At 40.5% G+C, this 24643-nt stretch overlaps 2 protein-coding genes across 2 annotated transcripts; one reads left to right on the top strand and one right to left on the bottom strand.

The window, feature by feature from the left end:
• The first annotated feature begins 6481 nt into the window (after positions 1 to 6481).
• LOC105932467 (nuclear receptor 2C2-associated protein) lies at positions 6482 to 12342 on the top strand. The gene is made up of 5 exons (XM_012871654.3): positions 6482 to 6560; positions 6701 to 6791; positions 10441 to 10546; positions 10675 to 10742; positions 11794 to 12342. The coding sequence occupies exons 1-5, from the start codon at positions 6523 to 6525 to the stop codon at positions 11914 to 11916; spliced, it is 426 nt and encodes a 141-aa protein (XP_012727108.2). The 5' UTR covers positions 6482 to 6522; the 3' UTR covers positions 11917 to 12342.
• Positions 12343 to 12435: 93 nt separating this feature from the next.
• On the bottom strand, positions 12436 to 24642 carry rfxank (regulatory factor X-associated ankyrin-containing protein). Its single transcript, XM_012871653.3, has 9 exons — positions 24412 to 24642; positions 24209 to 24313; positions 23943 to 24044; positions 15779 to 15844; positions 15599 to 15699; positions 15384 to 15509; positions 15196 to 15262; positions 15013 to 15093; positions 12436 to 12502 (listed from the first exon to the last, which is right to left on the bottom strand). Exons 2-9 carry the CDS (start codon positions 24309 to 24311, stop codon positions 12450 to 12452), a joined length of 699 nt encoding a protein of 232 aa, XP_012727107.2. The 5' UTR covers positions 24312 to 24313; positions 24412 to 24642; the 3' UTR covers positions 12436 to 12449.
• Position 24643: the final 1 nt, after the last annotated feature.

The following is a 24643-nucleotide window of genomic DNA, read 5'->3' as shown; positions in this document are numbered from 1 at the left end:
GAAGACGGCTGACCTGACCATAGACATTATATACGTAGACGCCCCATTGGACGCTGCCGGCCGCTAGGCCGACGTGCCTACAGGGCGGCCATCTTGGGTCAGACCACAGATCAGACAGCTGCTGTCAAAATGAATAGGAGGCAGCTTATGGAAGGTAATTCCCCAGGATGTGGTTTGTAGGGTCTTTTTATTTGCGCACCCATAAGCAGAGCAAAAATCGGGCATCCTCGGACGGAGCTCTGGAAGTTTGCTAACTCTGTCAATACAAAATCGAAATTATGTATTAAGTTAGTTTAATTAAATCAATTGATCTCATGTAGCCCCTAAAAGGGTGACGTTTCAGTCAGCTAATTTATCTAGAAATCGGTTGAGAATTCACTGGATTCAGAGTGTCTGAAAACATAAAGTACATTTTCCTGAATTGACGTGTATTCTTTCTGACTGCAGCTTGGTCTGACCTAAGATGGCCTACCCGACGGCGGGGCGTCTATGTATATATGCTGAATAGAAACTAGATAGATGACCGTACACGAGAATCTAGGGCTGAACATAAAATGCCAAATAGCAAGATCCCCAAGGACCTAACATAAGTAATCACATCTGTGGAGATCCTGACAATTTCACAGACTAGTTCTTGGGACACCGAAACCACCACAGCAGGACTGGAGAGTGTGTTTTAGAACGGTCCGACCCGGGTTGTTGTGTGAAACTGCTTGGATGTAGGTGTGTGGTACACATCCTATTGTCTCTTGGATAAGACAATGGACTACATCGCTGCATTAAAACAGCTGGCTCTGTCGGTAAAGAGTTTAAGGCTGTCCATTCTTGTCCAGGTCGTTGAGCAGCTGGTTAGTCCGGATCTTGATCTGGATCTGGTTTGGATGAAAAAAGAAAAGTTCTTAGAATTAGAAGTTACTAAATGATGCTGATCGTAACACAGAAGTGTTTTGAGGATAAACCTATCAGGCATGTGGTTCAGGGCAGCAGAGGTGTGTGCTTGTTCTGCCTACCTTTCTTCTGCAGGGTGCGGTAGGCGGATGCCAGCAGAGGTGTTTCCCATCTTTGCCCATCTAGGGGAGCATTTAAGGCAAGCTGGAGACAGATGGAAGGTGTCAGAGCATTAGCTCACCTGAGCGGTACCTGACCAGAATCTTGCTCCTTGTTTTGTCTCCTGTTTCATGTTGCTTCCTTGCCTAACCTTTGGCTTCACCTCCACAGATCCATTCATGTTTCTGCCCGGTCCTCCCACTTCTTTGGTCATCATCATCCTGGTCCTCTGAAAGTTCCTGAATTCCTCAAGCCTTCCTGGCACTCCAGTCGACCTGAAGCTCCTCCACTTCTGCTGGCGTCTTGCTGTACATCTGGTCTGTCCACCCTCTGTCATGGAGCGTCCCGCCAGATCTGGAACCGCACCTTAGCTTGTCACTGATCTCCACGGTCTGCAACCAGAGCCTTCTCAGCTGTGTTTGTTGCTTCCAGGTCACCAAGGAAAATAAGAACCTGCCAAAAAACGGAATTTGGCTTTACACACAAATAGAGGAACGTTCTGTATGATGCAAAAAAAAAAACAACTGAATGGCCCCTTTCTGACTCAGTCAGCCGTTTACAGGGAAACCAAGAGGTTTTAACATAATTATGTCATTGACTAAAAAAAACACTCAAATTCATAGTTTAACACATTAACAATCAATATTTAAAGTTATAGCTGATCATTGAACATTGCATAGCTTTCTGTATTGCTAAATGAACAAGAATCATGACAAACTGATTTCTGACACCAATAGGCATTTTGAAGATGTCAGGATCCCACCTGAATTGTGAAGGAATCTGTAGTTCTTCTAAACCAGTTCTTCTAAGTGACTGGGTCAATTTGAGGTGTTGGTGTGTGCTACATGAGCAACTGAAGCTTTTCAGTTCGGATAAAAATAGACTGATGAAGGGATCCTATCTTTACAATCAAATTCAGCTGAGAACCTAGAAGTTTCTTTGGATTATTAAAATAATAGACTGCTGCTTTAGAAGCTTGTTAAGGTTTTATAATTTGTTTTTAAAAAAAACTAAAGTTTGTCTTCAATTCCATTTGAGCTGAGATGGCTGTTTAAAACTTTGGCCTTTTGCCACTTGGTATATTTACAAAGCTGCTGTTTTATCTCAGTCTCAGACATCTAAGGGAAGCCGTTCTATGGTGTGTTCGTTATGTCATCTGCCTCTATTTATTGATGCTTAAGAGCATTTGGATTTAGCTCAGACATTCTGCTGCTTCATTTCTCTTCAATTTATAAATTTGTTTTAGGATTTAAAAAAAAAATCCTGTTGTCTTTTATCCATCTTTGCAAATTAGTGAATTGAAAATATTTTTAGGACTGTTTTCTAAAGTTAAACAGACATGCTTTGAAATGCTAAACATGGTGTTTGGAATGCTGTGTTTTGGGAAATGCGATGCATTTTTGTAAATTGTCTGATTAAAAATGTCATGTATTAAATTATCATTTTGTTTTGTTTCAGGTTTTTTGTGCCATGTTTAAACTGTGTTCTCTTTTGTAAAAGAAAAAATCTGGACAGCCCATTTTTTCTGTTTCCTAAATCTAGCTAGTTTTCTACAATATGTGTAATATGGATTTATTTCCTTTTGTAAATCACTGTTGAACCCTCTTTTCTGGAGATCTTCCAGTGTCTTGAGAGATTTCTTTTACACTTTTTCCATGTTCTCTTTTCTCTTGGATGTTTGGGTTCTGGTTTTCACATTTTATTTATCATTGTTTAAATGGTCTTGCCATGTACAGTTACTTTGTGTTTATTATTGCAAGAATGGTGTTGCCAATTTTTTGCCAATTTTATGAATTGTTTAATTTAAATTAAACAATTCATAAACAATAAAAAAAAGTAAAATTTCTCAGTTAAAATTTGCCATTGTATTTTGTCTAAATCTCGTGTGATTAGCATTTTGAGGTAAGAAAATGAGCCCACTGATTTATCAATGACAAATTTATCTATAGTCATCAAATGAAAACCGACATTTCTTCTTCGTATTTATTTCACAAATGATTCAACTCTGTAAAAAGCGACAGAACGTATTGAGCAAAGGTTCTGTTTTTTTAATAACTTAATTAGCAAACCTCATTTAAACTGGAGCATGAAATTCCAACATGGATATAAACGTGGAGCTCTGCCAGACAGCAGCATCCAGACGCAAGATCTTGCTAATTGCTGCACTTTTCGACAGATGTGCCTCGTGTTTCTCCCCATTTCCTGCTTTAATAAAGTTAGTTAGCCTCAAAGAACACCAAATGTATTCCTGAACTAAATGATTTACGGACACTAAGGGTCTTCATGTCAGACTAATTTCAGACAGCTTATGAAGCATAAGGCTTTAGGCTTTTTTAAGGTTTTTAAATTATGTACTACAACTTTGATTACTTAAGCTGGAAAAATAGCATATCATGAAAATGTTAAATCTTTTTGTCTGTTACTTTAGAAAGGGAAACTCATATATTATAAAGACTAAACATAGTGAAATTTTTCAAGCCATTATTGTATTTTTGATGGCAGACAGCTCAGGAAAACCAAAAGTTGTTTGTCTCAGAATATAAGAATATTGTGAAAAGTTAGTCCTAGAAAGCTGAAAGCAAGAATAAGGTTTGGTAGGAAAAGGTGAACCCGATAACTATCATTGAGAGGATTGTTAAGCAAAATCCAGTCAATAACTTGAGTGGGCTTCTCAAGGGAAGGACTGACGCTAGAGTCAATGCATCAAGAGCCACTATGCATGGACAAATACCCTATATGGGCAACAGATATTGTCAAACCACACCTGAACCAGAGACCATGTCAGAAACATCTTATCTAGGTTAATGAGAAAAGGAACTGGACTGTTGCTCAGTGCTCCAAAGTCCTGTTTTCGCATCAAATTAAAGATTGCATTTGATTTGGAGATCAAGGTCCTAGAGTTTAAAGGATGAGTGGCAAGGCCCAGAATCCCCATTGCTTGAAGTCCAAGGTGAGTTTTCCACAGTCAGTGGATGGTTTGGGGCACTATTTCGTCTGCTGGTGTTGGCCCACTGGGTTATCTAAAGTCCACAGTCAAGTCGGCCATTTTCAAGAAGTTTTAGAACACTCCGTGCTTCCTTTTGCTGACGAGCTTTATGAAGATGCTGAATTCATTGTCTAGTGGCGCTATGTGGTGTATTGTTAGGAGGAAGATGGGAGACACCAGATCCAACAGTGCAGATGACCCAAAGGCTGCTTTCAGAGCAACCTGGGCTTCCTCCACCCCAGCAGCGCCACATGCTGATCACCTCCATGCCATGCTGCCCTGATGCAGTAATTCATGTAAAAGGTGGCCCAACCTAGTATTGAGAGCATAGAAATTAACATATTTTTTCAGAAGTTGAACATTTCTGTTTCGATTATCTGTAACCCGTAATCATCAAAATTGCAAAAAAAAAAACTAAAGAATTGAAATATTTCACTCTATGTGATAAATCTAGATATGAGTTTCACTTTCTGAAATGGTACTGAAGTTTTTAGGCTGTACTTGTAGAAATAGGCTCTAAATATTCAAACATACCAAGTAGATTTTTAATCCTCAGCATACACAGCATGGATAAGCCTACAGATTTGACAAGCACGCTTTATCCAGAACCTTCCCAGACAGAAAGTCAGTTTGTGACCTGAGCCAGGCTCAGTTTTGTCCCCCTTAGGACACAGCACCCCAAGCTTCACTTATACCATACTTCCCCGGAGATGTTTTCCTTTTTGCAAAATTTGAATGCTTATTTTTTGCAATAACACCACAACTCATTACAACTCAGCCAACATTTATAAATGAGACCCATATGGTAATGAACTGGGATAAATATTGGACACCGCATGGGACTGTCCACAGGCTACAAAATGGCCCCATGTTGTGAGCCTAAACCTTAATTAGGTTTAATGCAGAACAAACTCTGAGCAATAATTGGGACTCATATGGTTCACAGATGTGCTTGAACTGATTTTCTTTATTCCTCTTTGAAACCCCATCTTAAAGCTACATTGGGTTTCTGGTTTTGCTGATACAGACTGTATTTAGCCAGTCACACAGTTATTACCTATTCACTGTGAGAAAAAGGGGGCCATATTTACATGTAAGCTGGGAAAAGCAATGATATCCATGAAATTGGTTTGTAAGCTAACCACCTCAAATGGCCCACTTGCAGCCCACCTTGGCATCATTAGCGACCCCCATGGGCATCATTTTATTTCGGAACAACAGCTCATCACTCACTCACGAGAGGCCCTCGTGGGACTTTTAGCCAGGTGGGCATCCCACGTGGCTTCGATTCGGGAGATTATTTTTGTCATGCAGACTAATGAGCACCTGGTAAGGTAATTGTTGTGGCAGCACATCTGATTAGCAGCTTTAAATGCATTTAGAGGTATTTACAAACCAGACAAACAAGTAGATTAATACTGGGGGGGAAAAAATTGGCAAAGTGCAATCTTAAGCTTGAGATATTTCCCACCTGGCAGTCATGTAAATGTTTTTTTTGCATTTCCACCCAATCACCGTTTGCGAGCCAGCATTTCATCAGATCACAAAGTCAAAGTGACATTGGGTGCAGATAAGCTATGATTTTGTATGTGTGTGTGTGTGTGTGTGTGTGTGTGTGTGTGTGTGTGTGGTGCACGTCTCAGAGGGGTTTCTGAATGACAGGGTGGGGCAGAGAGTCCAAACCTGACAACACAATCACCCTTCAGAACCCCCTTATGGGCAGTCTTCAAGGAGGAGGCTGGTTTTCATCAGGTTTTGTATTTCAGACCTATTGATTATCTGCACTGAGGGGACTCTGTGACAAAGCCTCTGCAGGACTTCTCCATCAGTAATGAACCATGGAGCTGGATAGGCTAAACTCTTCACAAATACACACACTCACACACACACACACACATACTTGCTCTTCCATGTTAATGGTTGCCAAGTCATGAAATAGAGATGTGCATATATGGTCTCAAAGAGAAGCGGTGAAATCCAGAGCTAATATTGCTGTTTTAGTTTTCTTTGTTGTTGTTTTTTTGTAGGTTTATGCAGTCAGCTGTTAAAAAACATATTGTGCACAGTCTTTCTGAATACGTCTCTTTTATTAATCTGTTCATCATTTGCAGCTGATTGATTCAGCTTCACTGACTGTGGTTCTCTCTTCTGAATAGATTTTTATCTCAGTGACCTTTAATCAACAATGACCACAGCAGGGGGTGCTGGACAACTGTAATGACACTTCACTAACCATAGAGTTGTTTTTTTCTATACTATATATTGTCTATGGAGATGTCAATGAAAATGGATTGACCTGTCTTTCTGTTGCCTGCGACATCAATCACAGACATAAAAGTATTATTTATGATCCCAAAGAATCCCATCAGCATTTACATGGATCGAGAGCACCATCTAGCGTCTGAAAGAAAACGTGTTGATGTTACTGTCGTAAAAAGAAAACACCTCGTTGCCGCAACACTTGACGGCAGATTCCAGCAGCAGTGGCTATGGCTTCCTCGTTGATTTGTAGCGAAACACAGAGCAGGTAAATAAAAGTGTTTCGGTATTTATTTAGAAACAGTTAATGTGCTCCCGCAGCGTGTTTGGTCGGCAGCTTTTCATCAGTTCGTCTTGACTTTCTGCTCCGCACAGCTTCCAGATAACTTCCTGTTATTGTCCTTTTAGGGTGAGTTCGGTGCTAAACAGGGACGTAAAGCAGTATGGGAAAAAGTTCATGTTCGACTGTAATGAAGAGACCTGTTGGAGCTCGGACCAGGTAAAAAAAAAACAAAAAACATTCCCAGTCTCCAAGGTTTTTTTATTTATTTATTTTTCTATATCTTCCAGTAAAAAGTGTTTTCTTGTTTCTTTAAGAAGAAACAAATCCTCTTGACAGATGTGTTCTTCAGGCCTGGAAACATGGGGGCTTAAACCCATCCCAGAGAGCTTTGGATTTTATTTATTTTTTCCTCATAAAAGTTTCATCAATAGCCATTGTTTCTAAGGAGTAAAAATAATTTACAAAATTAGTTACCAAATATGTTAAAAAATACATAAAGCATATATACTCATTGGCCATGTAAATACACCTCATCAGTTGCTTGATTTTATTTATTTATTAATTAATTAATTTAAATCACTATCTATTATTTGTCCCAAATGGGAAACTTGGTTTCTAAACAGTGCAACTGAAGATTCGGCTCACATCCAACATCCCACACGATACAAAACATTATAATTCACCAAAAATAAAATCATTAGAAAATAATAAGATTACTTTGTGTGATTAAAAAAAAAAGCTGTTGTATGGGGACAGAGGATTTTATTTTACATTTTTTTGCTCCTGACTCCTGTGCCTCTATCCACGGCCTGAGGGACGCAGTTTGAACTCGCACTGCTGTCGGTGGTTTGGGCTCCCGTTTTTCACACCATTTGCTGCTCACGTACAGCCGATAGTGTATCCTGTGGAAGATGGTATTCCCAAACCAGGCAATGATGGAGAATGTTAAAATTCAAAGAAAGACCTTTTTATTTTATTTTTTCAAAGCAAATAATCCACTCACATGACACCAACGTGATGCATTTAGGCATGTAGATTGGTGAAGATCAGTTTAAAACTAAGCATGGGAAAGAAGGGGGATTTAAATGACCGTGAACGTGGCCTTTTTCTTGGTATCAGTTGGTCTGATGCCAGTTTCCATTGGGGTTTTGACTCACAACCATTTCAGGGGTTTACAAAGAATACTCCAGACAGAGAGGAAAAAAAATCTGGATGTGGTAAATTGCTTGGTTAATGTCAAAGGTCAGCGAAGACAGAACAAATTGGTTCAAGGTGATTGAAAGGCAACAGTTTGGATGAAGTTCTGCTTTATACCATCTCTACCAGCAGCAGGTAATGACAGAAAACTGAGGCTACTGTTCGCACAGGCTCACCAAAGTTGGACGATGAGTAAAAAAAAACTTTCCCTTCTGCGACAAGTCTTTTAGATGGTAGGGCCAGAATTTGGTGTAGACCAGATGAAAGTTTGGATCCATCTGGTGGAGGTGGTATAATGGACAGTGGGTACTTTCTCTGCAAGCTTTGGTCCCCTTAGCACCAACTGAATATCATTAAAACACTGCACTGTACTGTTAATGACCATGTCCGTCTCCTTAATACCACATTGTGCAACTTGCAGCAGGAGAATGCAGCATGTCACCAAACCCAACTCATCTCAGACTAGTTTCTTGGATACGACTTTGCTGTTCTCCAGTGGCCGGCACAGCCACCAGATCTCAATCCAATAGAACATATTTGGGATGTTCAGCTGATAGATCTGCAGAATTGTGTGATGCTGTCATGTCAGTACGAGGTAACGCTGCGTTTGATGTTAGTTGGAAGTTGGAGCACAGATCTGAAAATGATGTTACACTGTTCTGGTTGCAAGTCAAAATACCAGGAAGATTTTCTAATAGTTGTGTTTATTGGCCAGGCTTACAGGGTGCTACTGGGTGTTTCATGAAAACCGTGGTACCTTGACAACTGCAGATCTAAAGTCATTTTCTTTCATCTACTTGTTGGAACGCAGATATGCCAACTTCCAAGTACGGTATTCATAAAACACATAATGGTTTATAAGTTAATTTTTTATGCCAAACATTAATAGATAAATGTTTTAATTTTTTCAAACTTGTGAAATTTTAGAGTGCAACATTTAAAATACAGTTGCTCTAAGCTCTTGCTATCATTTAATTTTTTATTTCAGCTCTTGCATTTATTTAGTTTTAATTAAAACTCTTGAAATGTTTCCCAACCTACGAGCTGGAAGGACCATGGAGTCTTAACACAGTCACAGCAATATGGTACAAATATTGATAATTTTATACATTAATGTGTTTCCAATTATGTATTTCTTTTTGAAATGTATAGACACTGTAATTTATCTAAAAAAAAAATTCTTTACCTGCTCTGCTGTTGTGTTTTATTGTCTCCGCTTTTAAAATTAAAGTTATAATTTTTATGCAACAAAAACAAAAATATCATTACATTTCATATTTTTTTTGGTTTAATTACTGGATTTGACCCTGAAATCTAGTTACTCTGTTTATTGTTTTTGTCTAATACCTGATAACTCTATCAGGTATTAGACTCTAACTTTATATTTTTGCACACTGTGATCTTAAAATATGTTATCTTGTCAGATTATTGTATTGAGGGTGTGTCACCTGGTGGTTTGAATTAATGCTATTTTTGGGAACCTGCATTTCTGATCATCTACTGTGGGGTCAGCCTTATCCACATAATTACCCCATCTGACATTTTTGGACTTTTGAAATATAGATTTTAGACCAATTTAGCAGTTGTGCCCTGTTACAAATGTTTCAGGACCACTACACCAGAGAAGAGCAGCATGATATTAGGATATTAGCAACTTGCCGATATTATTGGTAAATATTGTGATCACTCTATCGGTTGTGATAAATTCAGCACTGTTCTTCCTACTGTACTTCTCATCTGTACTGTCTCTGTGAGCTAAACATTATGGCCTTATAATTTGTGTCAGGTGTGGGCTTCTCCTGCTGTAAGATTTTAAGCCGTACTAAATGTGAGCTTGTGGCACTAGGAAAACAATTATTGTCCTCTGTGATATGAATACTAAGCACAGTGATATTGCTATGATAATATATATTCACAATAGTATGTATCGCCCTAAACCAGACTAGTGTAGACTTCTTTTGTCTTCTGTTTGGGTGTGCAAAAGTGAGCTGAAGATAGTTTATAATAGTTTATAGTAATGCCAGGTAGTTCAACTCTGATGCTAATTGTAGTAAAGTACCACATACTAGCAATTGCATTTTTTCTTTTTTTTTTCAAGCAAGACATTAAAATTATACGGTTTGCCTTAATACCATTATCTTATGTCCAGTTAAAAACTAAAAACATTCTTTTTTTTCTTTTTTTTTTTTTAGAACATTAGGATTTATCATGGAGAGCTGGCTTTCTAAAAGTGGCACATTTTTCTAATGTTAGCAAACACAGTATAGGCTGCTTATGTTTCTCTATAAATGGTTCAAAGCAAACTTTTTTTCCTGTTTTAAAAAATGTTCATAAAGCTCATTGTTCATATTCATAGAAATGGCAGAAATTGCAGCGATATCACATATGGTTGCATTGCTGTTGCTGAGCATGCTGCATATGCATCTCAGTTCATGATTTGAGAGTTCACAACATCAGATTTTATTAATAATTTTTTTTAATAAGTATTTACTTGAAACATCGATGAACTATTTGCTTGTTTAAACCTTTATTTTTTCCTTTTTCAAAGTGCATCTTATTTTCTAGACATTTAGGAAGCTCAGAAAAAAAAACTGCAGTTTTTCAAAAGATCTTTCATTGTTCTGCACAGGTCACAGTGTGAATTTTATCAACACCTTATCTTTGTCAGGGGGACTGTCAGTGGGTGTCGCTGGAGTTTCCCCAAACTGTAAAAGTCTCTGAGGTAAAACTGCAATTCCAGGGAGGCTTCTCGGCCAAGACGTGCAGATTAGAAGGTAAGAGCTGACGATCTCATAACCTGTGGCTTTTTTGAAAGAAGTAATCACCAGTCTAACTATAGAGTTTCCTGTAGCAAAGCATGACAAGGTGGTGTAAACTATTTTTATTTGTCTGCTTTCTGCAGGTCGCCTCAAAGACGGAGACTTCTTAGGGCTGAGCCAGTTTTACCCAGAAGACAATAACTGTCTTCAGATATCCTCCCTCCTCACTGAACATTTTACACGAGGGCTACAATCAAGTTGTAGCGTTTTTGCAAGACGGGGTTTCTCTTCAAATTTAAAATACCAGTAAATATATCTATAGTTCAATTCAAAAAGTGAAAAATGTATGTTATAATGATTTATTACTCACTGAGCGATATTACAAACATCTTGTCATTATTTTAAACATGGCTTAAAGTTGATGCGAGCCCAAAATTCTGTTTCTAAAAAGAGAATGTTACATAAAACTGTACATTTTAACACATTTTTAACAAATAAATCTAATAAGTTTAATAAGAAGTATGTCCGTGGACTTTACAGTACGCACCCAGTCTTTGGTCCGGGCCCCTTTTGCATGAATCATTCCATCAATGCAGCGTTGCATGGAGGGGATCAGCCAGCTGAGGTGTTCATGAAACTCACCCAGGTTGCTTTAATAGTGACCTTCAGCTTGCCTGCATTGTTGGCTCTGTTGTATCCCATCTTCTCCGCAATCCTTCAAAATTTCTCGGTTTTCACGTTAAGATGGGCTAGTTTCCTGAGTAATAAAGCTAAGGGGGGCCAAGGTCTTTAAAGTCCTGCTCGAAAATGAAGTCTGCATCTCTCTATAAAGCTTGCCATCAGACGGAAGGATGCGCTCTAAAAAAGTCCAAGTAGATTCATCGCTCTGTGTGTGATCAATCTATACCACGAGTTTCACTTTTTGAGCTCAATTACTAAAAGAAATTTGAGATTCGCTTCTAGATTAAGATGATTTGACTGAATTAATATATTGGTGACAGTTTAAAGCCACTATAAACTGCCAATATTATTCCTCTTATTGAAAACAAAAACGACTAGATTAGCTATTTGGTATTTTTTGCAGTATATTAATAGGACATATTTGTTACAAATTTAATCTACTTTCATAAATGTTACTGTAAAGAGCAAAACACGCTTCCTGTTGCTGTGCTGTTTGGCTCATAATAGTTATCGGACAATATTTTTTCTGAACACACTGTTCATTATTACCAACCTTATCTTGTTCTTAACTCCACACCCACAGCTTTCCCATACAGGAGGCCCCCACCGTGGACAAAGTAAAAATACTGTTTGAGAACAGTGCAGACTTTTTTGGGAGAATCATTGTTTACTCTTTGGACATTTTGGGGGAAAGAACCTCGTGACCATCTTTTTTATGCTCTCATGAGAGAGGAAATGACCCCTGGCCAAAGTACGCGGTGGTGTGGTGACACTTGGAAAACATGTCATCTGCAGTGCCACCTTGTGAACTGATGCGAACGTGGCCTTTTTTGGTATGGCTGCGTTCAGACATCCGCTCAGAGGTTTCACTCTTTACATCAGTAAAACAGAGAAATATGCGCATGTTGGATATGTCGGTGGTCAAAGGTGATGTACAAGGTTTGCTGGGTTTCCAGATGCACGCCGTGCCTTTTTGAATTAAACGACCACTCGCGTCAAAAAAAATAAAAATTTATTTCAACTTTTATACAGAATGCTGTTTCTCAATTTTAGTCAAAATAATTCTGCAGCACATATCACGTTTTATTCATTCTATCATCATAGTTTTTACACACATTCTAAGTCATAAAAAAAAGTCATGGACTGTGATGGATGTTTTTAACCATCTCTAAACGTTGCGTGGGTCTCAGAGAAGCCTTTTTGTTGTTTCACCTATTTTTTTGTGTTGTAACTGCCGTCATGTCGGTGGTTTGTAGAGTTTCAAAATGTGGTCCTCCAACACTTTCTGAACTAGAAGAGAAAGAAAAATATGTTTTTACAGATTATTAATGACAGCAGCCTTAAAAAAATGGTGTGTGTTCTGGATTAGATTTATTATATATTTTTTTATTGTCTCCTGAAAATCGATAAAACACTGCTCCATAGAACTAAAGGAACACTTTGAAAACACATCAGATCTCAGTTGGGGGGGGTCCTACTGGATATCCATACTAATATAGAATGGGTAATATGTTAGGAACAAAAGGATGTCACGTTATTTGATAAAAATGAAAATGATCAACCCACAGAGGACTTAACCCTGATGCAGCAGGCTGGTCCATTTGGCTGAAATGTCCTTGCAGCAGCTCAGAATGGTACTCAGTAGCTTGTATGGCCCCCAATGTGTTTGTATGCATGCCTGACAACATAGGGGCATGCTCCTTATGAGATGATGGAGGGTTTCTTGGGCTATCTCTTGACCAGGGCATTACTGAGCTCCTGGACAGACCGAGGTGCAACCTGGAGGCGTCAGATGGACCTAAACACGATGTCCAGGAGAGGTTCTATCGGATTTAGGTCAAGGGAGCATGGAGGCCAGTCAATGGTATCAATACCTTCCTCCAGGCACTATACTCTTGCCACAAAAGGCCGGGCATCTTCATGCACCAGTAGGAGACCAGTGCTCATTATAGGGCTCCAGCAGTGCTCATCCTGTTACCCGTCCTGCTGGCAGGTTAAGGGCCTCCAACGTCCCTGTCCAGCTTCTTTATAGTAACTGCCTGTCTCCTGGAACCTCCTCCATGCTCCATGCTCTTTGGACTGTGCTGGGAGACACAGGAAACCTTCTGGCAATGACGATTACAGATGCATCATGCTGGTGGTGTTGGACTGCCTGTGCAACCTCTGCAGGGTCCAGGTATCACCTCGTGCTACCAGCAGCGACACTGACCCTACTCAGGTGCTAAACTACTAAAAAGGTGTCAAAAAATGAATTGGGGAAAAATGTCTGTGGCCTCCACCTGCAAAACCATTCCTGTTTTGGGGGTTGTCTCATTGCCCCTTTAGTGTCACTGTTCACTTCAAAACAGACACCACTGATTATTAACCCCTCTACTCCCGAACTGACCAAATCAATATTACAAACGTTTCACTGACTTGATGTTATACTTAATTAAAAGTGTTTCTTTAATTGCTTTGAACAGTGTAGTTTTGCAGTAAAATATTGCTAATCTAGTGTAATTATAATAGTTTGAGAAGATATCCTTTTGTATTCAGCGCCATGCAAAAGGCTTTGTGCGTTAAACATTTTCACCTTTTGTTACATTACAACTATTAACTTTAATGCTTTTAATGGGATTTCATGCAATAATCCAGCAAGTAGTGATGATTGATACATAGCCTTCCTTTTTTAACAAAAACCTAAAAGTGTGTGTTGCTATGTTTTCAACCCCTTTTACTCTTGATACCCCAGAACAAAATTCTGTGCAACAAATGTCAACCAGAAGTCGATACTTTGAGTTTGATTGTGTAACTTCTTCCCAGGCTGAATTAAGATCCCAAACATTGTGTCAAGGACGTTGGTGAACAAACACCATAATGTAGACAAAGCAACACAACAAGGCCACAAATCAAGTTGTTTGGTAGTTAGAAATGGGTTTATGTTTAAAAAAATAATCCACTAAAAGCACAACAATCAGATCAAAAATCAAGCTTTTTTCATCTAGTACATGCAGAATGTGTGGTGGAAATCTAGCCCTGTCCTTCACCCTGGACACATTTGCGAAACATGGTGGGGGAAGTATTATGCTGTGGGGATGGTACCGTAACCATTATATACCTCTTACGTGCTGGAGCGCATCCTGCGGCGCCAGCATTTTGGATTGGTCTCTCCTGTTCTTGGCTGGCTTAGCAGCCAACGGGAATAAATGCAGCGGGAACAACTTTGCCTGTATTTTCTGCAGTTTGTATGTGTGTGAGAGAATTAAATACATTTAAATTAACATTCCAACTTATTTCTTTGTTAAAATATAAAATGTATTAATTTATACATTTATACATTTATTGATAAAATTTATTTATTGTAATAAAACATCTTTTTGTTTTCAATGATGTAACACTGCAAACTGTTAGCATATGTCCTGTTGTACTACTGATTTAAACAAGCCTGTGAAGATGTTGGTGCCTGGAAAACGTTCCAGAACCATTGAATTGGATCGAGTCATATTAATGTGTCAGAATGGCCCAGTCGCAGTTCAGATCCAAATCCGTTCAATCTGACTGATCTGGAGTGATACTGAAAAGAAGAATGGGCAAATATTCCAATCTCTTACATGCAAAGTGGCTAGAGCTCCACAGACCTGCAGCTGAAACTGCCGACATATTTAGCTCGTCTGAACAAACCACACTTCAGATTTTTATGAAATTTTTTTACATTGAACTATTCTTTCATTTCATTTCATCAGTTTGCACTACTTTCCTTTTTTTATCACATGAAATCAGAATAAAATACACTGAAGTTTGTGGTTCACTTTGGTACATACTTTTTTTGTGTCCGAGTGCAACAGCTAAGGCCATTGGACTGTAGCCAGAGTCGGACTCAATGGTCATATCTGCTCCTTTGTCTGGAAGAGAGCACTATTGTTAGACAAAACCAATTTAACCAAGTGTTACTGATCTTTTTTAGTATTTTTCTTTTTTTTATGAATCGAAGACATGCAACGTACCAAGTAGGGCTTCTACACATTTGATGTGGTTCCCTCGTACAGCATATAAAAGAGGAGTTCCACCGTTCTGAGTATAAAAAAAAAAACAATAAAAGAAGAATCTATGGTTATATTCTAATATATAATAACTTGTTTTGCTGATATATCTTGTGTATTTGTGAAGGAAACATCTTAAGTCCCAACTGTACCCAGTCGTAGGTGTTAATGTCCACTCCATGTTTGAGAAGAGACTCAACGATGTCCACATAACCCCCAGAGCTGGCCAAAGTCAGGGCGCTCTCTCGCTCCCTCGCAATTGTATTGGGGTCCGCACCCTTTAAAAATATATTTCTATGCAATATTTATTCTGTTGAATATTGTAGAAGGAGTTTCCATTCAACACGTATCTGTTTTTTTCCCAAACCTTTTCTAATAGAAAGTCCACCATTGCTTTTTCTCCAAAGGCAGCAGCCCACATCAGAGGCGTAAAGCCTCGCTCATCCTGTCTGCTGAGCACCGAACCGTCTGCAAGATAAAACATAACACACTGCATGTGCAGAAACTTGGAATCCTTTAATGTTTAACAGCAGGACATGATTATTACCTTTACTTAGATGTGCGGCCACTTGTAAAACGTCACCCTGAGCTGCCAGCTGATGTATAGACAGGGCTAGTGGGGGGTGAGGTGCATGTGGAAGAGGGTTATAAAATCCAATAAAGTCAAATTAGTCCAAAAAGAGACATAGTGAAACATCTACAGTTTTTAAGCCCAGAGGGTTTTAGGAGCAATTTCCGCCTGAAATGATATATCTGAAATAAAACACCTTCAAAGTTGTAGAGTGTAAATGTAAAAGTTAATATTTTTTGTGACACAAAGGCATTAAAGAATATTTTTCAAGTGGAACTACTATTGCAAATGTCACCATGTCTGATTAACAGAGATTTAAATGTATTCATTGTGGAAATAAGTCACTCGTTTGTGCTTTTCATTATTGATTCTAATCGAGTTAATTTTATCTGGATGGACCGATGGTATGACAAATAACTTCAATGATTTTAGAAAACAAGCACTGAGTACACTGGAAGTTTGAATGTATTGCAGATTTTCTCTGATCCACACAGTGTGAACTATACATAGGTCTAACACAGGGGTCTGCATCAGAAAGGGTCTGTAATGAAGAGATCTTCATTACTGGGACTATTTTACATATATAGCACTGTATGGCATTTAAAAGGTATTTCTGCACTGTATTAACAAACACTTTATTTAGCATTCGCACTTTAAGCAGAGATTTGCACAGCAATAAGTTTGCACACAAGAAGTTTTAATTATATTTATTGAGCATTTTGGCGATTGGTATGTGGCCTTTGTTTTGGGCTCTGCACAGCTGCTCCTCATTGATGAGGGAGGTTGGTTGCTGGTGCCTGTGGAGGAGCATAATGATTACCACAGAGCAATGAGCTAATGGTGAGGAAAAACTAAGCAAATGTGTGCATACTCTGTTGAGTGAGGAGTGCTGTGGTAAAGTGACTCACCTGTCTTTTCTGTGTCCTCTCCAGGGTGTTTGGACAAATTCTACCCCGGGGGTCCAGACGCCATATATAGCTTTGGGAGAGGCCATTGAGGAGACTAGGGGGTGGGGAATTGTTGGGGGTTTTTGTGGTGTTTATTTAAGGTGTAATGATAAAATGGAAAAATATTTATAAAAAGTAAATAGAAGTATGGTATTTAATAAAATGTATTTTATGTAAATTGGTGGAGATTGATTAAGAGATTCCCCTGTCAATTTAATATGGTTTGGTCCGGCACAGCTGGGACTATTTAAGACTGCAGTGTCAGCTGTGAAGGACAGTGTTGTGTGGATGCTGAGTGGAAAATAAACTGCTGCTGTTCTCCACCTGACTCTGGTTCAAGACTCTGTCTCACTGAACAAAAACCCAACCGCTCAAGGTCGTCCATGTGACAAGTGGTGTCAGGAGTGGGATGTTCATGCCAGAGAAGATGATGACCAGAGGAGGAAAAAAGCCAGGCCAAGAGGGAGAGCCTGAGGAAGGAGCTGGAGCTTCCTCTGAAATGGAGACAATGGCAACAACCAACCCTGAAGATAAGTTGGAGGAACTGGCGGTGATGGTGAAATCTATGATGCGGTCTCAAGTGGCTAGAGACCTGAAGATTGATAAAGATTTTTCCCGCCAGGAGCAGAGGTGGAAAAGCATACAGCATCAATTCCAACAAATGCAGCTTCAAGTGCATGCTGTACTTGGAAAATCTGATGTATCAGAAGCACATCTTCAACCCACGACATCTGAAGCACCTACAGAAGAATCAGATGGTGGTGATGTCCAGCTGGCTCGTGGTTCCAGGACCATAATTGAACCAAAGTTTCTTCCCTTATCCACGGATGATGACATTGAGCATTTCCTGACGACGTTCGAGAGGATGGCCCAGGTGTGTCGCTGGGCTAGAGATGAGTGGGCGGTTCGTCTGGTCCCTTTGTTGACCGGTAAGGCCCGCACAGCCTATGTTCTAATGGATATGGCTGACTCTGAGGACTATGAAAAAGTGAAAGAGGCAATTCTGGCAAAATATGAAATCACTGCTGATACGTATCGACGCCGCTTCAGATGCCTGAAGATTGAAGCAGGTGAGACGCCACGTGAACTTTATGTGCGATTAAAAGACTTGTTTTCAAGATGGATTAAACCTGATAAATGTACTGTGCAAGAAATATCCGAGCAGATAATTCTGGAGCAGTTTTTAAGAATGGTTAATCCAGAGTTGGAGATCTGGATCCGTGAGCGCGACCCGAAGACAGCAAAAGAAGCAGCTACTCTTGCAGAGGTCTTCACGTCAGCCAGGAAAGGGAGCAAGAGCACCTATTTTGGCCGAGAGACTCACTATGCCCCATCAAGTAAGTCCACTGGGGGTGAACAGGGCTCTGGTCAAAGTCAGGCTAGAAATTTTTCTAGTTCAAAGCAGCTCCCTTCTCAAAGACCTCCTAATGTAAAAAAGTCATTTCACAAGTCTTCTGCGCAAGATATTAGATGTTACAATTGTAATGGCTTTGGCCATACGCAACATTTTTGCCCCGCCCTTAAATCAAAGCCATCACTTTTGTGTTCAGTGCCAAGACCAGCTATTGAGGCTGTGCAAAAGAAGGTTTGTACAGTTTCTGTTCTAGTGAATGGGCAAAAAGAAGAAGCTTTGCTTGATTCTGGGTGCTTCCAGTCTCTAGTGCATGCTAGCTTAATCTCTGAAGAAAAGCTAAGTGGGGTGGGGGTTAAGATAAAATGTGTACATGGAGATGAACATGTCTACCCTAGTGCTGAGGTGTATTTGACAGTGGGAGGTCAAACATACTTGGTACATGTAGCTGTAGTTCCCTCTTTGCCGTACTCCGTTATACTTGGTAATGATATCCCCACTCTTTTTGACCTTATTCACCAGTCAGAATATGCTTACCAACAGAGAGGCCCAGGATTTATGCCCAAAATCTGATATACCAGTAGAATCACTGAAACCTTGTAATATAGTCACAAGAGCTCAAAGTGCAAAGACGGTGTTGGAAGAGCTGCCTTTTTATGGGGAGTCTCTGGAAATAGAGCCGGGAAAAACTAAAAAGTCAAGAGCTCAGAAAAGAATGGAGAAATTCAAAGGCTCAGGTGATGAAGGGATAGGACAGTTGTCTAAGCCAAATAACTTGTTGGAGTTTGACATTCCCTCAGATGTAGGTGCACTCCAGAGAGATGATCCTACTTTAAAACCGTGGTTTGAAAAAGTAACTGGGGGGGGAACTCATCAGCGCCGGTTAGACTTCGTGGAAGATGCAGTTTACATTATTAAAGGAGGCATTTTGTATCAGAAGAAGGGACAGGGTGACGCATTAGCCCTTCCACAACAGTTCAGGTACAAAGTCATGGAGCTGGGCCACTCAATTCCATGGGCAGGTCATATGGCTTTTCATAAGACGCTGAGTAGAATCAGTAGCCGTTTTGTCTGGCCGGGAATGTATACCCAGATTTCAAAATTTTGTAGTTCCTGTGGGAAATGTCAGTTGACTTCAGGCAGACGAGTAGCCCGAGCCCACCTACAGCCGCTGCCAATTATTGAGACACCGTTTGAGAGGCTAGGCATGGATATTGTGGGTCCATTAGAGAGGAGCTCTACAGGTTGCCGTTACATATTGGTGATATGTGACTATGCGACACGGTACCCTGAGGCTTTTCCTCTCAGATCCATTAAAGCCCGACATGTTGCTAACTGTCTTCTGCAGTTGTTCTCTAGAGTAGGAATACCAAGAGAAATTCTCACAGATTGTGGAACAAATTTTTTGTCCAAACTTTTGCAGCAGGTTTATAAATTATTAGGGATTAAAGGACTTAAGACCACCCCTTACCACCCCCAGACGGACGGGTTAGTGGAAAGATATAATCAGACTCTTAAAAATATGCTGCGCAAGTTTGTCTCTGACACAGGTGCCGACTGGGACCAATGGCTGCCGTACCTGTTATTTGCTTACCGGGAGGTTCCACAAGTGTCTACAGGTTTTTCACCCTTTGAGTTATTGTATGGCCGCCAAGTGAGAGGTCCGCTGGATCTACTGAAGGACTGTTGGGAAGACGCTAAGCCAGAGGGTGAAAACATTGCAGCATACGTCATTAACATGAGAGAGCGGTTGCAGGAAATGGCATCTTTTGCACAGGACAACCTGAAAGCAGCTCAACAACATCAAAAGACATGGTACGATCAGAAGGCCAGAGACAGAGTCTTCTTGCCAGGACAGAAGGTTCTGTTACTGTTGCCTACCAGTGACAACAAGCTGCTGACAAAATGGCATGGACCATATGAGATCACCAAACAAGTGAGTAAAGTGGTTTATGAACTGTACATGCCGGAAAGAGCTAAAAAGCATCAGACTTTTCATGTCAACTTGTTGAAAGAGTTTCGCAGCCGACAAGAGCCTGTGCACCAGGAGTTATTTGTGAGAGCAGTTAAGGATGAGGAAGTGACCGAAAAATTTCTCCCAACTAGCATGTCAGACTGTGCTTTGGTTGACGTTTCTCATCTGTCTCCTACTGAGCAGGAAAAAATCAAACCGTTCTTGGACCCTCAGCTCTTTAAAGAAGTTCCAGGATTTACATCACTGGTCCAACATAAGATTCGGCTGAAAGAAGATGCACCGAGTCGGCAAAAGAGCTATCGCATACCAGAACGTTTGGTTCCGGTACTGGAAAAAGAAATAAAGCTGATGTTGGAGTTGGGAATAATTGAAGAGTCTAGGAGTGAGTGGTGCAGCCCGATTGTGCTGGTGCCAAAGAAAGACGCCTCCCTGAGATTTTGTATAGATTTTAGACATTTAAATGCTGTGTCCAACTTTGACCCGTACCCGATGCCCAGGGTGGATGACTTACTGGAGAAAGTCGGTTCGGCAAGTTACATCACAACGCTGGATCTGTGCAAAGGATACTGGCAAGTGGCTTTGGCACCAGAAGCGAGAGAGCTGACGGCCTTCAAAACTCCTTTTGGTATGTACCAATTTAGAGTCATGCCATTTGGGCTCCAGGGTGCGCCCGCAACATTCCAACGTTTAATGGATCATGTACTGAGAGATGTTTCAGCATTTTCTGCAGCATATTTAGATGATGTTGTGGTGTATAGCCGGTCTTGGGAGGAGCATCTGACTCACCTGCAGGAGGTGCTACACCGCATCAGGTTGGCTGGACTGACTGTTAACCCAAAGAAGTGTAATGTAGCTAAGAGAGAAGTGGAGTATTTGGGTTTTGTCATTGGGTTTGGGAAAATAAAGCCTCAAGTGGGGAAGATGGACGCAATACATTCCTTCCCAGTTCCAACGACCAAGAAGAAGGTGAGAGGATTTCTTGGTTTAGTGGGTTGGTACCGGAAATTCATACCTTCTTTTGCAGAGCGATCAGCTGTACTGAACAATCTAACAAAGGGTGCAGCCCCCAACAAAGTGTGCTGGAGGGAAGACTGTGATCGAGCGTTTAAGGATCTCAAGCAAGCAGTATGTACTCATCCAGTTTTACACACACCAGACTTCACTAAGCCATTCATCTTACAAACAGACGCTTCAGGAGTGGGGCTTGGAGCCGTTCTTCAACAAGAGGTGGACGGTGAAAGAAGACCTGTGGTGTTTCTGAGTCGGAAGCTGCTTGACAGGGAGACAAGATATTCAACAGTGGAAAAGGAGTGTTTGGCCATGAAATGGGCTATCGAGGCTCTAAGGTACTATCTTTTGGGACGTCACTTTATTTTAGAGACTGACCATCGTGCCCTCCAGTGGTTGAGAAAAATGAGGGATGCCAACGCCCGCATCGCTGGATGGTACTTGGCACTGCAGCCATTTGATTTCACGGTGCAGTACAAGCCAGGGAAGGCTAATGTGGTTGCTGACTGTTTATCCAGAATGTCGGAGGACTGAGGTACTGTGTTTTTAAGAGAGGAGGGAGGAAATGTAATGAAGAGATCTTCATTACTGGGACTATTTTACATATATAGCACTGTATGGCATTTAAAAGGTATTTCTGCACTGTATTAACAAACACTTTATTTAGCATTCGCACTTTAAGCAGAGATTTGCACAGCAATAAGTTTGCACACAAGAAGTTTTAATTATATTTATTGAGCATTTTGGCGATTGGTATGTGGCCTTTGTTTTGGGCTCTGCACAGCTGCTCCTCATTGATGAGGGAGGTTGGTTGCTGGTGCCTGTGGAGGAGCATAATGATTACCACAGAGCAATGAGCTAATGGTGAGGAAAAACTAAGCAAATGTGTGCATACTCTGTTGAGTGAGGAGTGCTGTGGTAAAGTGACTCACCTGTCTTTTCTGTGTCCTCTCCAGGGTGTTTGGACAAATTCTACCCCGGGGGTCCAGACGCCATATATAGCTTTGGGAGAGGCCATTGAGGAGACTAGGGGGTGGGGAATTGTTGGGGGTTTTTGTGGTGTTTATTTAAGGTGTAATGGAAAAATATTTATAAAAAGTAAATAGAAGTATGGTATTTAATAAAATGTATTTTATGTAAATTGGTGGAGATTGATTAAGAGATTCCCCTGTCAATTTAATATGGTTTGGTCCGGCACAGCTGGGACTATTTAAGACTGCAGTGTCAGCTGTGAAGGACAGTGTTGTGTGGATGCTGAGTGGAAAATAAACTGCTGCTGTTCTCCACCTGACTCTGGTTCAAGACTCTGTCTCACTGAACAAAAACCCAACCGCTCAAGGTCGTCCATGTGACAGGGTCTAATCATAAGAACTCTTTAGCCAAAGCAAAAGTGCATCTGCATGCACCATAAGTGCTGTCTGAATAGTGCAGTCAATAAGGAAGGTAAAAGGAGCTTGTATGCTTCCTAGCATAGGGAGCTTGCAATGTCCCTCACTGGCGCTAAGGAACCCTAAACTGTGATGTGATGAATTATAATGTATGTGTACATTAAACTTGAAAATTAAACTCTGATTTTGTGTTCATGCTGTACACGTTGGTTATTTTGCATATATATTTGCCTAACTTGAGTTGTTTGTAGTTCTTTTTGGGAAGGCTGTAGGCCCAGATTAGACTCACATCATCCACGTGCGTTTCCGTCACGTAATGACGTCGGAGTTAAAGGCTGGCCGAAAACGGCGCAGCTGACTGAAGCTCCTTTCCTGCCAACAATAGAGTTCCTACTGTTGACCTCATGAAAGGTCAAGGAACAGGAGCTAGGAGCTATAATGAGAACATTTCTGATGCAGCCCCTGACGGCACACTGAGGAGGTAACACAGCCATTTGATTCAGGTCTGAAGGTTCCAGGACATCGGACCTCATGGACTGGAATTGAAGACCCCTGCACTAATATACACATTCACCCCGACCAATGTTTGGTTAAATGTTTCTCAGCCAGAAGTAGCCCTACTGCTGGCTCTTTGTAGCCATCAACAAACTTCTGACTGAATATTCAACCACTCTTTTAGGCAGAGATCATTTCATTTAAAATGGTTGGTTTTTCTTGCTCAACTTTTAGGCAAAGTCCATAAATCTTCAATACGGTTGAGAATGGAGCTATCCCAGAAACCAGATGCTAGCCTGCTCTATCTATTCCAAAACCAGTTTTGATGCTTATTTAAGATCGCTGTCACGCTGAAAATACCACTGATGTCACTGTTTAGGTGTTAAGATGAGAAGTTGAAGAATCATTCCAATGCGTCAGTGCCTCTAGTAGCTGACGGCCCACAGGATGACGCTATAATGGTGCACAGTTGGAACTCTGTTTTTTGGTGCCTCTGCTACTCCAAATGCACTCCTTGCCCCGACCAAACCTTTCACCAGAATGCATTCAGAGTCTCCATGTGGGCATCTGCAAGGTTTTCAAATGTGGGCTTCTTTGTGGTTTCACAACCTTTCAGTCCATGGTGATGCAAAACAACTTCTCACTGTGGACAGTGACACTGGTTTTCCAACAGATTGCATTTTATATTATGCTCCAGCCTTGGTGGTTCCTGAACTGTTCCTGAACACACTAAAAGCCCACAATAAATTGGAATCTTTACAGTGTTTTTTATTTTTGTTTTTCACGTGCATGTGGACTAAAAGTCTGTTAAATAAATGTATACCCAATTTGTTTTAAAAAAAAATAATTGAGTGAATATCTGGGACGGAAGATCAAAAGTTCCAAATAATTAAGGAAATTATCATCATCATTATGGCCCATGATGACTGGACTCCTGTTTTTTTGCAACCGCAAGCTTCTAAGTGTGTTTACTTACAGTCTAATGTTGCTGGCCGCACTGTTACTTCATTCCCACGCTGCTTGTTGGTCAACGTGGTGGAGTGTTTAAAGATGTCATCTTCATCCACGTCCATGATCTCTAGAGACCAATCAGAGAGAACATCAGTAAACACGGAGGTGGGTTTTTTTTTTATTTATTTTTTATTTTTTTTTTACAGTCCTGCCAATCAAAGACTATCGGCCTCAGATGACATTAATAAGGTGATGCGTCAGGACGCTGAACGCTTTTGGAGAATAAAGTACCGCTTGAATTTCCATGTGTTGAACTGGAGGAGATTTCAGCAGCGTTAGACGGCTGGACGTGATGGCCATTTGCTACCTCTTCATCATCTCTGCTCTCCATCATAACTACGTAAAAACAACATCATAACAGATGACGTGACAGTTACAAACAAGCGAGAGTTAACTAGAAATATACAGTTTTAAAACATAAAAGATCCCCTCACCTCATCTAGCCGTATTCACAGACGCACTTCCTTTCGGGAAAACTGAAAGTAAATATTTTCAGCTCCAACACCGGATCGTTTGGGTTTCCGAACAGTTTTGAAAGTACAACTATCAAGTTGTTGAGTTTTCCTGCTGGTCAGTAAACGTGTTATTCGAGCGGATCGGATAAAATTACACTTGGCTCAGCAGCCCGTCTCGGGTATCAAAAGCATCTGTGGCCACATTCGCGAA

This window comes from Fundulus heteroclitus, chromosome 9, assembly GCF_011125445.2.
Source record: "Fundulus heteroclitus isolate FHET01 chromosome 9, MU-UCD_Fhet_4.1, whole genome shotgun sequence".
Lineage (NCBI taxonomy): Eukaryota > Metazoa > Chordata > Actinopteri > Cyprinodontiformes > Fundulidae > Fundulus > Fundulus heteroclitus.
Note: the sequence above shows the minus strand (reverse complement) of the source record. Positions and strands in the feature narration are given on the sequence as shown.